General features: G+C 44.9%; 1 protein-coding gene and 1 long non-coding RNA gene across 2 annotated transcripts in view; one reads left to right on the top strand and one right to left on the bottom strand.

Moving 5' to 3' along the window:
- Nucleotides 1–17,409, top strand: part of LOC311127976 — a 1,008,662-nt gene that overhangs the window by 212,559 nt on the left and 778,694 nt on the right. The gene's annotated exons all lie outside the window — the stretch shown is intronic.
- Nucleotides 1–17,409, bottom strand: part of LOC311127969 (erbin-like) — a 142,170-nt gene that overhangs the window by 1,032 nt on the left and 123,729 nt on the right. Inside the window, exons 14-26 of the mRNA XM_084159885.1 lie at nucleotides 16,792–16,861; nucleotides 14,609–14,708; nucleotides 13,310–13,431; nucleotides 12,186–12,359; nucleotides 11,563–11,736; nucleotides 11,341–11,455; nucleotides 10,908–11,091; nucleotides 9,020–10,568; nucleotides 7,802–7,954; nucleotides 5,451–5,507; nucleotides 1,691–1,876; nucleotides 739–831; nucleotides 215–289 (exon numbers count right to left, since the gene is read on the bottom strand). Coding sequence (XP_084016011.1) covers nucleotides 215–289; nucleotides 739–831; nucleotides 1,691–1,876; nucleotides 5,451–5,507; nucleotides 7,802–7,954; nucleotides 9,020–10,568; nucleotides 10,908–11,091; nucleotides 11,341–11,455; nucleotides 11,563–11,736; nucleotides 12,186–12,359; nucleotides 13,310–13,431; nucleotides 14,609–14,708; nucleotides 16,792–16,861 — 3,052 coding nt within the window. The remainder of the gene's footprint in view (nucleotides 1–214; nucleotides 290–738; nucleotides 832–1,690; nucleotides 1,877–5,450; nucleotides 5,508–7,801; nucleotides 7,955–9,019; nucleotides 10,569–10,907; nucleotides 11,092–11,340; nucleotides 11,456–11,562; nucleotides 11,737–12,185; nucleotides 12,360–13,309; nucleotides 13,432–14,608; nucleotides 14,709–16,791; nucleotides 16,862–17,409) is intronic.

Below are 17,409 nucleotides of genomic sequence, written 5' to 3'. Positions count from 1 at the left end.
TAGAAAGGTGGAGATGGGGATTGAACCCTAGACACTGTTGGGGCTACACATACGTGCATAGAGTTGGAGTCACAGAGGGTGTTACCGTTAGACCCGGCTCTGCACTACAGATGTTTGTAATGTGTTCATAGTAGGTAAACATGTGTTCAGCAAATAACCTTTACTGTATAGCTTTATGCTAGATGGGATATAGAGGTAATGGTATTGAGTTTACCTGGAGGATCTTGTCTCCAGGCTGGAGGATCTTTGAGACAGGTCCCTCAGGCTGGACCCTCGTCACGAAGATGCCCTGAGAGAGAAGAGAGAGCACCACACCCATCTGGTCAACAACACTCATTGATAATAATAATAATAATATGCCATTTAGCAGACGCTTTTATCCAAAGCGACTTACAGTCATGCGTGCATACATTTTTGTGTATGGGTGGTCCCGGGGATCGAACCCACTACCTTGGCGTTACAAGCGCCGTGCTCTACCAGCTGAGCTCATTGCACCTTTTTATTGATTGATACTGTTCCAAAATCAGTAAAAATGCATCAACAAGCTAAATTGCTAGCACAGTTAACAATTATATTCTGACTGATAACACTCATGGATCATATTTGAATAAAAATGCTATGTTAAACTTAGAGGCCTCAACTGTGTAAGTGCTTACAATCAATTTCACATGCACTAGGCTGCAAAAATAGACAGCACTACATTGTTATGGGAAAAAGAGGGCTGATGAGTGTAAATACATTATCGTCTGGACGAAAGGGGTTTCCCCGTCCTCCCACTCCTCCTGATATACTGAACCCTAACTCAGGGTTCTTCTCCACTTTCACACGGATCTGAAATAGACACACACACACACACACACACACATTACTCACCTGACGGGGACTTTACTGTAAACTGTACATTTGAATGAGTCACACACATCACAGTCACAGAGAAAGATATTGGATAAGACTCTGGAGGATTCATTCTATCCAGGTAGTTCAGGGGTGGTGGGGGGTTATAAGCTGACATAGAATTGTTTTAAGATGGTAATTTAGCTATTTGATTTAGAATTGTAAGACCCCTTTACGTATTTATTTATTTTTGTGCTAAAATATTGAATTTGGCCTTCACTACCAAATCCCATAGAAAAGCATTGAATAACACATTCATCAATGGCAAAAAAGACAGTGAAAAAATGTATCATAAGGAATAAAGTTTTGAAGTGTCTGTCCTATATCTAGGAGATTTAAATTGAATTGAATTTTTAACAGGTACCGGTTACCTTCAGACGAGACTGTGACACTTGTGGGGGTCGAAGAGCAAAATGGACCACCATCGTGTTCGCGAGAGTCTCATCTTTCCATAGAGTGGTCATAATAGTTTGAAGACCAAATTTCGTGAGAAGACCGACAAACACTGCTGCAGATGCGGAAGTCCGCCATAGGCGGATGTGGTGGATTGAGATGCAACCAATACAAAAAAAAAACATATCTCTAGCTGAAACTGACAGACTTTGATGGGGATTTTTTTTACTATGTTACTTAGATTGACGGACCGGTGCGTCAATAGACTCTAGTTAATCAAAGTTTTGATGATGAATGAGGTTTTTAGTTGTAGGCTGACACCCTATAACTCTCCAGGGCTAGGGATGGGGGAGCATTGTTTTACTGTAACTCTTCCGTCTCTCCATCCATCCCGCCATCCTACCTCCTGCTGCAGTGTGTCGTGGGCAGCCCGTGGTGGAGGGGGTCCCTGGGGCTGCTGGCCATGCGAGACCTTAAGCATCAGGTAGTCGATGAGCTGCTCTCTGGAGGGGTGGCGGGCCATGGGTGCCTGGCACGACGTCACCTGGCCTCGCATCGGACCGCCCATCTGACCATTCATCAAAGGCACCTGGGCAACACACAGACAGACATAAACAAAAACAAACAGACAGACACCCAGAAACAAAGAGACAGAAATTGTTATAGAGTTGACATTCAAACAACAAAATTGATTGTCAGTGCATATCTAAAATACTCATCCATTAATAAGCTTTCAGCTTCAGCATGGTTTGGGAATACACTGCATGAGGTTTATACAGTACTACAATCCCTACTTTCCCACCACCTTGGTTACCATAACCCTCTAAAACTAAAGAAAACAAATACTAGGCTATAATCCAACAAGAGAAAAGCCCTCACAGGTCCAATTTGGCCAATTGATAAGTTAAACTTCAGGCCTGGCATACAGAATAACATGATGTAACAGAATAATGTGTGATTTCAGCAGAAGCTGCTGATTTACCACCAGTGAGGTGCTCTGTCTTAGTGACACTGGCTGTGTCCAGCAGCAGGCTTTCCACCGCCCTCAAAGCCATGGAATTAATTTGGCTCCGACTAGTGTGGAGGATGAAGTGTAGAGAACATTTCATTCAGTTTTATTAGATGGTGCTGGTACTGGGGTTATTGGCAGGATCCATTAATGGAGGGAGGGTAGGGGGGTGGGGACGCTGGGCCGGCAGTGGTTTGGGCTTTCTCCACGATGGGAGTAAAATCTGAAATTACACCCTATTCCCTACATACTATGGAATAGGCTAGGGCTCTGGTCAAAGTAAGTGCACTATATCAGCAGTGTTATTCAAGAGTAATTCTTAATGCCAGGTGTGAAGGACCATGACAGAGTCCATTTCATCCTGGTAAACCTTGAGGTAGAATCACAAAATGTCGACAAATTCCCCACATTTAGCCAGAACTTGGAACTGGAACATGTCTAAATGACAACATTAGTTAATTCTCTATCTATAACCCCAGTTCAAATACCTATTAGACAGTTTTCTATCCACATGAGTCTACCTACGTGAGATCCCATACATTTTTTCCCTCCAAATGTACATCCAGGCAGATAGACAGTAAGTCTATAAAGAACAGAGTAGATTGAACTAAAACAAAGAGACCATTGAGTCAGTGCATTCAAAGGAGACATTTACATAAAATAGCTTATTTAACGTCTGATAAGGACTTGACGTCTGCGTAATAAAAGGGCTCTCTATGAGCCAGGCTGTGGTTCTCTGTATGACACCTCTTGAAACAGACCATTTAAAAATCTCCCAGACAGAAGACTGACCTCATTCTGCAGCTCTGTCTGAGCCGGTTACTGAAAAGAGACAGTAGCAGTACAACCGGACAACCTGCAGGGGGCAGGAGGAACTGCTTCCCCCCCTGAGTGGCTACGGATAAGGAGTTCTGTATCCCAATTTGGCCAGGCTAAAAATACGTATATTTCTGCGCTAGTGCAGGATTTTTGTGTTCGGCTGCAGCTACCCCCTAATTTATCTCCTTTGTCTGGTGTAGCCTACAAAATTCATGTTGTACACAAAACTGTTCGAACTATTGCATTCCATGCTTCAGTAAGCATAAGTACGATTTCATGTTCTTTTTCCAGGAGGGGAGAAGGCTATAGCTATTTACATGTTTTACACAAAATACATGATCAACATGTTCGTATAAACTTTGTTGTCAGTATTGCAAACATAAGAACGACACAAACAGGTAGTACAGCGATTTCATGTTATTCTTAGCTGCTGAGTTACATGCAGCTATTTACTCTCGCCACGATATAGCAGCATATATAGCATAACTATGGCACCGGGCGATGCAAAACTAACTCGCCCATTGTCAGACTCTTTTTACCGGTCAGGATACCCGCCCGGCTGCCTAGAACGTTCTGCTGCCAGATGTGGAATGCAGCAAGACACAAACAAGCAGTCTAATTAGCGATTGAATTAATTGAACATTGGCTGTGTTCAATTCATTCAATTGCGCAGGAGGCAGACAGGCAAGTAGTTATTTTTTCAGTAACTACGATATGGCAGAAAGAAACTATAAAGATTAACTTACATTCTAGTAATTTAGCAGACGGTGTTATCCAGAGCAATTTACAGTAGTGAGTGCATACATTTACGTACTGGGAAACGAACCCACAACGCCATGCTCTACCAACTGAGCCACACGAGAGCATACATCATAAGACAAAACACTGATTGTTTTTGTTCCAAAGTGTAGGGACCGCAATATCCGTTACAACAGACAGAGAAGGTTGTAGCCTTCATAATATACTGTACATGTTTTGGATTGTTTGGTCAAATCGCCACAGGGTTTTTATTTCTGCTCTTCAGAAATATGAGGCAGACATATATATGCTACATAACGAATGTGTGCGTAAAATAACACATGCACAGAACGTGATCCGGATCCTTAGCTTTGAGAAAGAGGTTTCTCTATGGGCGCGTGGGAGGTGGGCATGGACATAAACTCCTTATTCGTAGCCACAGCCTTTCCCCCCCTCTACATTAATCACAGATTGAATTCTATCTCAGTGTAAATAGAATTGCGAAAAATGTGCCTCTGTTCAAATAATTATTTCACAGGTCATGGAAAGCGGGAGATTTCTGGGTATCAAATATTTCCAATGAGGGTCTTCACATTCAGTCCTTGACTGAGAAGTTTTCATATAGAAACACTGTACATACGGTAGAATAATCTTACTTTTAGTAACTTATTCTGCCTACATACTTGCTTTATAAATCCAAATTCCTCGAAACGTCCATGGACACTACACCATACCGTATATCTAGCCTAGTGATGAAGGTCAAGAGTCCACTGGGCTGAGGAGCGCTCTAAACTTCCACCACTGTATTCCACCCAGTTTAGTTCTTAATTCCAGTATAACTAAGCAACGCTCCTCCAACCCTCTCTGTGAGACACCAGGTCCTGGTGGAGGCAGAGATCCCCCATGAGAATAGATAGGCCTGAACGGTAATCTCTTTCAAGGCAGATCTCGTTAATTAGAACTCATTAATCACTGGTGGGGAGGAGGATGGTGCTGCTACGCTACTCCTGCTGTTGTTGGGTCAATATCTAAATCCTCAGCCAGCCAGCTCTCTACTCAGGCTGCTTGGACTGGGCTAGCCCACGCTCTACTTACAGTGGAGGGATAAAGATATGGGTCAGGAATGCATGTGCTGAAATGGGACAGACAGGCAGGCACTTTATGGTGGGGCTGTATGATGGATTTGTAGAATTATTTCACTTGAAGAATACACTGTCAAAAACCGTTCTGTTAACAAACTCTTCAATATCGTGTAGGCCAGGACTGCCCAACCCTGTTCCTGGAGAGCTACCATCCTGTAGGTTTTTTCTCCAACCCTAATTTAGCACACCTGATTCTAATAATTAGCAGGTTGATAAGATGAATCAGGTTAGTAACACCTGGGGTTGGAGCGAAAACCTACAGGAGGGTAGCTCTCCAGGAACAGGGTTGGGCAGCTCTCCAGGAACAGGGTTGGGCAACCCTGGTGTAGGCCTATAACTATTCCCTGGTCTTTATGGTCTGCATTCCTAATATCATATAGTAGGAAATGAAACACCAATTTGAGATTGGTTTATGGGTATCCTATCCTCTACATATGGCTCTAGTGTGCACTTACTTTTCGGAGGGTGTCCATGGTGTAGCCCTGTTGTCCTTGAGGACCAAACACATCATCCTGTAGAGGGAACGATGACAGATTAGTAACAAAGACCATGTCCTGACCGCTCTCTGTCAGTGACAAACACACCTCTACGTATTTAGGCAAGTCACTGACACCTAAATGGTAATGGTGAGGTAAACCCTACCTCTTCAAACAGTATCTTAAATAATCCTCCTCCTCACCTTGCCCCCTCAAAAATAAATAAATAAATAAATTACACTTAATCAGCACTTGCACTTGACTCCCCCCCAAACCCCCCCCCTAGCTCTGACTCTACTGACAGCTACGTTATTGAGGAAAAATGTACTTTCTATGCCTGTGATATGTGGTTGTCCCACCTAGCTATCTTTAAGATGAATGCACTAACTAAGTCGCTCTGGATAAGAGCGTCTGCAAAATGACTAAAATGTATATGTAATGTAATTCTTCATGTCTTAGGAGAATTAGTTGACCATGATCTGATCGGGGCTAATAATGTTTGTTACATGTTCGGCTAAGATTTTTTGTTATATGCTGTGTTAACCATTCATTCTGAAATGTCTAAGTAATTCCAACACCTATGAAAATCATATCTAAAGGATAACATTCTTAACAATGAGGATGATTTTTCCCTACATAGGGACCACAGAGCCAAAAGCAGTGTCCTATATAAATAATACATAGGAAAGGAAAGAATGATTCATCATTTTATAAGACACATACACCACACTAACACCAGGTGCAAATGAGTGAGTTTGCAGCCATTTTCCACACTAAGACTCAATCTAACACAACAACTACTTGTTCTTTCAACTACATCCCCCATACTTACATTGGACAAACTCAGTGCTCATCTCCACACAAAGAAGTGAAAGGGTTATGAGGTGATTCTAAAGTGATCAAAAGTGGGAGTGAAGAGGAGGCATTAAGCGAGATGATTGATGATGAGTCAAGGTGTCGTTAAAGGGGAGAATCCGTTTTTCAGAGGAATAATCACAGTCTTTTACTAGCGAGGGAGGCGCGCTACATTTTGATTGGAGTGTTGGAAGGGGGGGGGGGGATAAAGCACTGGGATAAGTTAATCATAGATTGGGAGGGAAGCCAGGTTTAAAAAAGGGGCATTTTGTACCATGCAACATGCTACTATTATTATACACATCTGACTCTGTACTATGCAACGTGATGTTATTTCAGAGCAGAGATGAGGGACTTGTAGCCTATACTGCTTATCAAAGGCTTCAGACTCAGTGATTTAATTGGATAAATGAAATTCCACTACAAATTTAATTTGTCACATGCGCCGAATACAACAGGTGTAGACCTTACCGTGAAATGCTTACTTATGAGCCCTTAACCAACAATGCAGTTCAAGAAATAGAATTATGAAAATATTTACGAAATAAACTAAAGTAAAAAAAAAAGAAAAAAGTAACAATAAAATAACAATAACGAGGCTATATAGAGGGGATACCGGTACCGAGTCAATGTGTGTGGGTACAGGTTAGTCGAGGTAATTTGTACATTTAGGTAGGGGTAAAGTGACTATGCATAGATAATACATCTCACTGGCAACTGTATCCCATCATATGGCCTATAACGACACACAGCTACTGCCTGACAGAAAATAGGTTAATGTAGAGAAAAACTCATACGGATAATACAACGGTGCTTCAGCCCTCTTCTACTACTGTTTGGATAAGGTACTAGTCTGCTGTAAATTGAGAGACTACAGAAATGTTCAACGTATACAACAGAAACATTATGTTAGATATGCCAGGTCTCAATTGGTCTTTGCAGGATGCCTTTCTACACAGCTAGGAGTCTACTTGAATCACTGATAGAGATTGAAACCGTGAGTTTGCCTACAGTTTATGGTGGAGTGGCCTTAATGTGCACAGACAAAAGATGCCCCTTTCAAACAAGTTAGGTTGCGTCACAATAAGGAGCTATACAGTACAAGGGCCCTGTCCCAATAGTTCTAAAATGCATCTTTCCTTGAATCCTTCTGTGAGGTCATCCCAGATCTGAGGGTTGGAGTGATGGACGCAAACAGAGTGGAGAGAGAAACCTTGTTTTCATTTCTCATACCATCAAGCACAGATCAGTGACAACCTCAAGGACAGAACATCACAAAAAGGCTCCACAACGAAATGATGACTGAGGAGGGCATTGTTTTTCGGAACTTAAAGATGTGGAAGACCAAGATGACTTTCAAAAGTATTGGAACGGGGCCCAAGCTGAAAAGTGGTAGGAGATGGAAATCAGATCTGCCTGGGCAGTAGGAGGCTAGGAGCTAGGAGGCTGAGCTCTAGTCTAGCTCCAGTACTCACACAGAGGCCCTGGGCTCCGTAGGGCCGTCCGTCTGCGGCAGCACTAAAGACCAGAGAGCCTTGGCTGCCTGCGTGTTGCACGTCCCGAGAGCTGCTGTAGTGGGAGCAGCTCAGCGGGGCGTAATTGGAATTATAGGACCGAGACAGGGCGTTCTGAGCAGAGGAGGGCAACACACCACATTACACATACAGGCAACACACACACATATAGCCAACACACACAGACACACACTTTAGTGGACATGTATTTCACCAAGTAGTAATGATTAATAAAAGAATGTAAATAATATTGTTAATGTTAATATTCCACATGCTTCAACAACATATGTACATTGAGTTAGTAGCAGCTTGTTTGCTTGTTACTCCAAACATACTGATGCAACATAGACATGCTTAGGGAAACAATTTATAAATAAAGCATTCAGACCCCTTGACTTTTTCCACTTTGTTACATTACAGCCTTATTCTAAAATGGATTAAATAAAAACATTTCCTTAGCAATCTACACACAACACCCCATAATGACAAAGTGAAAACAGGTTTTTACCCCCCCAAAATTGGAGCTAAACTTGGTGTCACGCGATGATATGGTGTGTGATCCTCCTACTACGACTCAGGAAACCATGCAGTTTATTAGGCTACAGACAAACCTAGCTACTGATTAAACCATTCTTCTTAGATAACATCAGGGCAGCCACTTATATTACTGCGTTCTAAAGGTGCCCACAGTGACTGTGATGTTGAAGTGGCCATTGAGACTGTAGCTCCCATCAACCTGTGCTACCTATGGCCCAAAGGAGAGCCACTAAGGAACACCCTCCAGACTCCAGTCTCAAGTCAGGTGGCGTCGTGTTATGGTCACCCTGGAGCCAGAGCTGAGGTCAATAGTCTGAAGTGGCTATTTTCACATCTGCACTGATGTAAAGGAACTGGACAGGTCATGAAGATGGATGAAACAGAAACACCACTATAATGTGGTTCATGAGGTTTCTGAATGGACAGTGTGAGGTCATCTCAGCTAACACATGATCAAAGAAAAAGGACCTAATAACAACCTGGGCTGTTAACACCATAACCATGTGATCTTCTTAACACGTTCCCACTCAAACAGTTGTGACCTCTATCGTGGGATATATGCCATTAAGATTATTATCAATCATATTGAATGAAAAGTACAATCAAATATATTGCTCATTAAATATTCATCAAATACTCTACCTTTTCCATCTTCTTGGCCTCGATGTGGCGCATCACCTGGTCTCTCCAGTCCACCGGTACCCTTCCTCCTGCTCCCGGTCCTCCTGGCCCGTCCAGCAGCGAGTGCTCAGACTTCACCCTGGCGTTGGGCCTCTTGCTGGGGCTGCCGTGCTGGTAGTTGAAGTCGCTGACCGACATGGTCCTCTCGGGCAGCTCGTGGGGCTGTGGCCTGGCACTGTGAGGCCTGGGGGCACTGGGCCCGTCGATGCTGTAGGTGCGGGCCGACAGAGGCCTCTGCACGGTCTGGGCTATGGCCAGTGGCCCCCGGCCCAGGGTGTGGATGTCCCTGTACGTCATGTAGTCGCCCTCGGGCACCTGCATGCGCCGGGGGTCCCCCATGGAGGCCGTGGAGGAGCTGCTGCTCTGCCTCTGCAGGGTGTTGCTCCATGGCTGACCACCGGGGGGCAGGTGTCTCTCCTTAGACCACATGTCACCGGGCAGCTTGGGCCCTGTAGGCGGGCCTTTCTGCTGGGCCTGGAGGGGGTATGGAGGGGCCTGGTTGCGGTTGGAGTAGTTGGTGTTGGCCAGAGAGTGCTGGGGCGGAGGGAGGTAGCCCTGGTCGGGGGGGACGGGGGTCCTATGGGTCCACAGGCCTTCTTTGGGCAAGGCGCTGCTGGTGTACTGGACGTTGTATTGGGGCGGCGGGCCCATGGCTATGCCTGAGGGGACTGGGTAGCGGCTGGTGCTGACAGGAGGCTTGGAGGAGCTGGAGAGCAGGTCGGAGGAAGAGGCTGAGGAGCCGGGGTAGACCTGGAAGGGCTGGTCGTTGAGCAGGGAGGCTGACTTGCTGCGGACAATGCTTTGACCCTGGGCCCCCGGTACGGCTCCGGCCATCCTGCCCACTACGCCACCCTTGTAGGAGCCCACCTCAGTGTCCAAGGAGTACAGCTTCATCTCCCCCGTCTCAATGTTGGTGATGCTCCGAGCCTTGGCCACTACAGGAGGGGGGCATCGTTTCTCTGGGGACAACTCCTCTGTGCTGCGAGACAGCGACATGTCACTGCTGGCCGTCACGCCCGCCGAAGAAGTCTGCACCACCGACGTGGCAGAGTCCACCCTCATGGGCGACACGGCCAGTCCCTCGCTGGAGCGGCCGTTAAAGTGGTCGCCCAGCTGGTTGCCGTTCTCCAAGTGGTCTGTAATGGGCGCCGTAGAGTTGTCGTTGTTATACGGCGGAGGCAAGTGGTTAAAGGTCTCCTTGGCGCTCGAGCCATTCGGACGGTCGTCCAGTTGGACCACCATGTTGTCTGGCTGCGGTGGCAGCTTTGCCACATTCATGTTGACCTGGTCCCACTTGGTGAAGCCATCGCCCATACCGTTGTTGATGCCCTTCTCAATGAAGGCCAGCCTCTCCTCCATGGACAGGTCGTAGTCCCCCACCATCTTCTCTGGCTTGGACTCGTAGCCCTGCTGGGTCTTCAGGAGGGCCTGCAGGGACGTGTCTGAGCCGTTGCCGTTCTGGAGGAGAGGGGTGCTTTCTTTCTGCTGGTTCATGTTTTCATCCTCTTGCCTGGAACAGAAAGCACAACATAATGGTTTGTTGTTGTTGTGGAGTGTTGAGGCATTCAGAGTATAAGCATGGCAGCTGCGCAGGAACCCCGGAGTACACTCGCAATGACTAGGAAATCCCACGCTCTTATTTAGATCTAGTATGAGCACATCCAAAGTTATTTCCTGAGTTGAGCCAACATTTCAAAAGGGGAAAAAACCTTCACTGTTCTATGCTCCCAAGTGATCCTTTTATTAGGATGTTGAGAGCTTCTATTTTCAAAGAAATCACACCCCTAATAGCAAGTAAATCACACCCTCCATCCTCAAGAAACCCTGAGAGGAACTAGACGGCACCCACCTGCTCTTGGGTAGGAAGGGCATCTTGGCCTCTCTCTCGGGGGTGCACATGGAGTTGTCCTGACTGCTGTCCGTGGTCAGTGACACCGAGTCCGACATGCGTGACGGGGACGAACAGTTGCTGTTGTTCTGATTGCTGTTGGCCACTGTTTCGTCCAGCAACGAGTCAGCGTCTTTACCGTCATCTGTCCAACCAAGAGAAGAGAACTCAGTCACTGTGTACACATTCATAGTTCTGACAGGGTTTTGGATGATTTCCGGGTGTACTACCAAGCTGTGTACACTGAGGACGCATGATGTAATCAACGTGTGTCAGTAGTTACATAGTTGTTACATATGGGAACATTTTATTTGAGTTTAGAACCATCTTTCTATCCGTGTACTACTTCTAGCGGTTGTTAATCCTAAAAGGAGCCATGTGTCTGCCGCGGTACCTTTTTTGTCTTTACTAAGGGCCACCACTTTGGGCTGGTTGATGGAGATCTCGATGAGAGGAGGTCTCATCTCCGCCATCTTCATCTCCTCCTCAGATGAAAGCTCCTCAGAATCCTGCGGAGAAAAAGACTTGACACAAACAACCACAAAATAAATGTGCAAGAGTCACAATGTGTATGGCCAATGAGGTGTGATGTGAAGCATAGTTCAGAGTAGCGTACCTCCAGGGTGTCCTCGTGGTTCATGGTCCTGGTATTGTCCGAGGTCCGGAGTGAGGTCTTCTGGGTGGTGTAGGATTCAGAGGTCTCCAGGGGTGCTGTGGAGTCCTGGACACAGACAGGCGCTTTGGGCTCCATCTCTACTGGCTTGCCATTGGCGCAAGGAGCCTCAATCACCTGGTCAAAACCCCAAACCAACAGAAGGTTATATAAAGCAGACTTGTTTCTATTACAGAGTCATTATTAGGTTGTTGTTGTTATGTAATTTGTTACCCATCTAAATTCTAATTAGGTGGTAAGTAAATATTGGACAGAACTGTAATAAAGCGTAACCGTGAATGAATGTACAATAGGCTCATTGGGATTCCTTGTATTTACAATAGAATATGTTTATATGCAAATACTTGTGAAACCATACACCATGTGGAGCAGTCTTAATTTTATTTTAGGTAATCTTCCAATACAATATACTGTATCCAAGTTGTTTGTTGTCTGTCTGTGTGTGTGTGTGTGTGTGTGTGTGTGTGTGTGTGTGTGTGTGTGTGTGTGTGTGTGTGTGTGTGTGTGTGTGTGTAGTTTGCACATCTGCCAGTGTTTACAGACAATAGGCTCAGACAGAGGGCAACCTTGACTCCCACGTCCTGCACTCCCACATGGATCCGCTCATTAGGTCTGGTATCCCTCCCCGACTCGTCACCCGACTCGTCCTCCTTCAGCCTGTGGGCGACCGACTGGGCCGTCTTCACCATGTTCTTCAGCTCGTCTGGGTACGGTGTCGGATAGCGCTTCAGGTTGCCCTCCTAAAGAGACACGCACACATGAGAAAGGGAGAGAGAAACAAACAAAAAAACTGTGAACCAGGAGGGTTCCTCGACTAGGGGGTGGGGAGAGGGAGCAGATGGGCTCGGCTGCCAATGGAGGTGACACCACCACTCCTCAGTCAGACTGACAGCTTGAGAGGCGGTGTGCCTCTTCCCGGCAGGCCCGCCCTACCAGTCTGCTGGAGAGACACTGCAGCCAGACAGCTATATCGTGCCAGTGGGACATGTGGGAGACTGTGTGAGACTGTGTGAGACACCACAATTGGTTGAAAATAAATGATTCAGAACCTCCTCACTATGAGCTGCAGGCAGTTTCCATTTCAGTGTGAGAGAGTAGACATTGGACAACTGGACATTCTCTAGAGACACCGTACAGGCAGTAACATGCAGACACACACATCCCTCTTTAATACAAGGGAAAAGGGAAAGGCCATTTTGTGATGGGTAACGTGGCTGTAGCTTGAAGCCTTCTGATACATAAGGTGACTCAACAGACCTAGATTTTCCATTCTAACAGGAGATTGGAAAAAAACGTGCTTTTATACCAGAAAGCCCATTTGTAACCCTTGCCATAGTGTTTCAACAGCCTTGCCAACTTAGTAATGAGGACTGTGTAATGTGCGTAAGCAATGTGAGTACAGAGCAAGGTTATTTGACCCTCATTTTCATCGCACGCCAACTGGACCTCGTTTTTCATCTACTTTCATTAGCTGACATTTGCATAATGTCACCCTCTGACACTTTGTCATCTACACTAGCTACAATCTATAACACAGCGAGGAAAGAGGTCGTTTGTCTTTGCCGTGTGTGTGTATACTGTGTATACAAGTGTGTGTTTGTAAGTGTGTCAGAGTGTGTGCATTTATGTATGTAAGCATGTGCGTCTCGCTGTCTGCAAGTGTGTGTGTATGTGAGGGCTGAGTACTGACCCGCGGAGGCGTCTCCCTCTCAGCCTTGTCCTCGTCACACTCGAATGCCACCTGCGCCCGCTGCTTCCTCTGCTCCTCCCACAAAGAGGGGTTGAAGCTCTCACTGTCAGAGTTAGGGATGCCTGAGGAAGAGAGACACATACCACACGTCATCTTTCTAGCTGCGCAAACCTTTATGCAGCATTCCAATTACATTTGTTAAACATACATCTAGAGATAAAATAAAAGAATTGAATAAAATGTTATGAAACCTTACCACAGTTATGTACCAATAATTAAAATATTCTCAGTTTTTTCCCCCAACAGATGGTATGGGGCCTTAAATGTATGTTTGTGGTATCAATACCACTTGATATACAAACATGGTTGTGTGAGTTAAGTTAATAGAGTATTGAAAATACAGGTGAGAATTCTGTTTGTTTTTGACAGCTCAGCTCAGTCATGATTTCCGGACCAGTTCTCTCTAAGCCTGGGTTGTGTTTTCCACTTCAGAGCAGTACAAAAGTTGTGTTGCTAGGAAACAGGTTAAGACTTTTTAATCTCACCCCCTCCTGAATCCATTTAGTTTCAATTTTGGAGATTTGCCTCTGTTCCCGGCAAACAATGAGAGCTTGTTTCAGGCCCAAAATGTTCAAAGCAAATACATTCCAATTAAGGGGCTGGCTAGATCTGGCGGGTGCCACAAAAACAAATTGGAAAGCAAAAGCAGTGAATTGTTAAAAGATTCACTATTTTCCCTCCAAGGGCTAGCACCTGTAAACTGCAGTATCCTCTCCCAACAGGAGGTCAGAGAGAGAGGAAGAGAGAGCAGCCATGCTAACCGATGTAACAGTAAATCTAGTGCCCAAGGTAACAGATGCAGAGAAGGATCATGTTTCTACCCCCTCCTTCTCAGATAAAGGAGATAACCATCCAAGACAATCACTTCCTGGTTGCCGGAATCACATGATCAAATTTATGATTGGAGGAAGATAAAGAATGAGTAGCAGATAATGAAATATGATCATTGTGGTAGCGATTACACTGGAAGTTTGGCACTGAAACAACACAGTCAGCCTGGAATTTAGTAGGATGTGACCGACCTCGATGGTGGCCCAGTTATTTTTATAATCACTGATCTGCCATATATAGACTAATGAAATAGGAGGGGAAACATGACATTAGTGTATCTAAACACATACTATATAGATCAGTGATTACCACAAGGAGAGATGTATTGTAAAGATGTTTGAACAGGACCTAGCCCATAGATAGTAGGCCTTTGTATTAGTTTAAGACTCCAGATTGTCTAGTACTCACAGTCCTCTGTCCTGGTCTGCTGGGGGAACATGTAGTTGGTGAGAACCGTCTTGTGGGTCTCTGGATCCTCCTCCTTCTGCAGAGGGATGAGGGGCTTCGACTGTGGGGGAGGGGAGAGAGAACATAAGTGGTATAATAATACATATATCCCTATGGCTTCAGAAAACTCTCATGAAAATGTCTCTACAAATAATCGTTTATCAAATAAGCAAGGGAGAGAACAGTCATAGGAATCTTTCATCAATAGGTCTACATATTCACTGGTGGAAATCATCCATTTCATTTGGTTTCCAGGTACACTAAGGGCTTTGGACAGTAGCATTAGAAGATGATCAGAGCTCCATTTCCCTGGAGGAGGGCTAGTGTGGAAGGAGGAAATCCCTTCAGGCCTTCCTCCGCCTGGCTGACCTCAATCAGAGACATCCGGGTTGATTATTAACCACTGTAGTGTGTGTGTTTCTGTCTGTGTTGGGCACTCAAACCACAGTAGATAACAATCAATAAGGAGCCCAGCTGGCAGGAGCTAGCCCCCGTTCACATCATTACCACACACTCCTAATTAAAACCCACTGGGGAAGAACTGGGCCTGTAATCACAAAGTGTGCCGATCTAGGATCAGGTCCCTCCTGTTTTACTAATTATGATCTGAAAGGCACAACTGATCCTAGATCAGCACCCCTACTACTCCAACGCTTTGTGAATATGGGCCCAGGGCTGCAATTACAACATCAACTCTTCTTAAGGGTTGTTCTGAAAAATTGGACTGCTGGACTAACGTGTCCATCCACCTATATTCAATCAAAACATGTCTCTTTGATTTAAGGAGAGCCTCTCTCTCTCTCTCTCTCCGGTCTCTGGTCAAATCCTCTCAGCACAGCGAGTGGTCAGTGGCTGTTAGTTTGGGGCTTTGGAGAAAGGCCCCCTGTGCCATATGGTGTGTGGAATTAGATACCATGGAAGTGTTTTATTGGGTTTAAGCTGTGTTTTGATGGGTTGTACTCTGTCTAATGGGATTAGTCTGTGGCTGGCTGTCGGGAGCTGCGGGTTGCACAACTACACTTGGCCGCTCTCGAACCCCCGAAAAACACCCCAATGCCCCTGCTTTCCACAATGACCACCATTGTGTGTGTGAGGTCAGTAAGGATAACAGTGGGCGAAGCGATCAATGTCTCTCTGTCAGCACTGGCTGATTGTTAGGTATAAAATCATCACAAGAGACTGAATATACCGTAGCATGGTACCTATCTGGAGTTACTGTAGGGGTGCCAAATGTTTCATTACACCGTTTGAGGAGTGGAGAGACAAGAAAGTGCACTGCCGTCCACACGTTTGAGAGCAGCTCAGTGGCCACTTGTGTGTGTGTGTGTGTGTGTGTGTCAGATACTCAATTACAGCTCTCCCTCCCACTCATACCATTCTGATGACACTCGAGGGAGGCTATTGAAATAAGAGGGTCATAAAACAACAAGCACCTTGACGCTCCATACAAACAATGAGTAAGTTTACATGCAGACTAATAATTGGATATTAAACTGATTATGGCAGTAGGCAGATTATGCAATAGTCATGTAAACACTTTACTCTGCTTATCTTAAATCGGCGTTAAGGTCAAAATCGAAGTAAGCATTCGCCGATTAAAACATCTGGTTTTCTGACCATTCTTTCTAATGATTAGGACATGTAAACACGTTAATCGGCGTTCCAGCTGTGTATTTGATCTGTGCATGTGCTAGCACCAGCTGAGCCTCCCTCTTTAGCGCGAGTGAAGTGTGTTCGGAAAAACTAAATGTCCGTGTCTTAGAAGTTGTTTTCACATACAAACTTTATATGTTCGAACTCAGAATCAAATATCTTTCCCAATAATAACATGTTCACTGTGGAAGAACGTTTGTTTTGCTTGGTGATTTTCTGCATTTTCAGAGTGCCATCAGGTAGCCTGGTTTCAGATGTGTCCATGTAAACATAATTATTAGGGAAATTGTTCTTCTTGCAAAGCATGTAAACGTTTTAATCAAACTATTATATTAATCTGACTAGCCACAGTAAATCACATTATTGTGTGCATTTAACCGCTCTCACTGAAGAGATTTCCCTACCAGTAAAGAAATAAGCCTGTATGAAAAACAGAATGAAGCACTGAAAGCCCCATTGAGGACGTGAAAGCCAAGAGGCTGTGTACACACCTGGTTATCAGACAGCCACATAGCAGTCATCTGGGTAAGCTTGGTGAAGCTGTAGGGAAGGTTCCTTAACCTGGACAGAGAAACACAGAGAAAGTGTTATAGTAAAAGTCATGAAGCACATTAACGACCTGAGAAAGATATGGGACAGATCTCAACTGACAAATAAATGTAATGCGTAGCAAGTACGCAAGTTTACATTTGAGTAATATGTGTAGACAACTGTACTTTTACCAAAAGTCTAGTAAGTGTGAAGAGGCTCAGTCTAGAGCCCTGTTAGTTTTGTTTAGGAACTCAGTCTGGCTTTCAACTTACTGAGCCCCGTTTGTTTAGTTTCAAACCTAAAGATAGAGTTTGTAGATTGTTTGGGATTTGAACAAGGGTATAGAGGCACAACTAGTTGTCACGATACCAGGATTTTGACTTGAATAGAGTGTAATTTGATACATGACCATGTTTCTGTCTCCATAATGACTTTAACCACACTTTATTTGAGAGATACTGCTGTCCGATATTAAGAATGGCCCAAATCTTTGATTACCATGTCTAACATCTATAGGATAACTTTCTAAAGCGCACAGAGAATCAGATAAGCCTACAGTACATGTTGAACAGGTAGGA

Source organism: Coregonus lavaretus, assembly GCF_964263955.1.
Source record: "Coregonus lavaretus genome assembly, chromosome: 4".
NCBI lineage: Eukaryota > Metazoa > Chordata > Actinopteri > Salmoniformes > Salmonidae > Coregonus > Coregonus lavaretus.
This window is presented reverse-complemented; position numbering and strand designations above follow the sequence as displayed.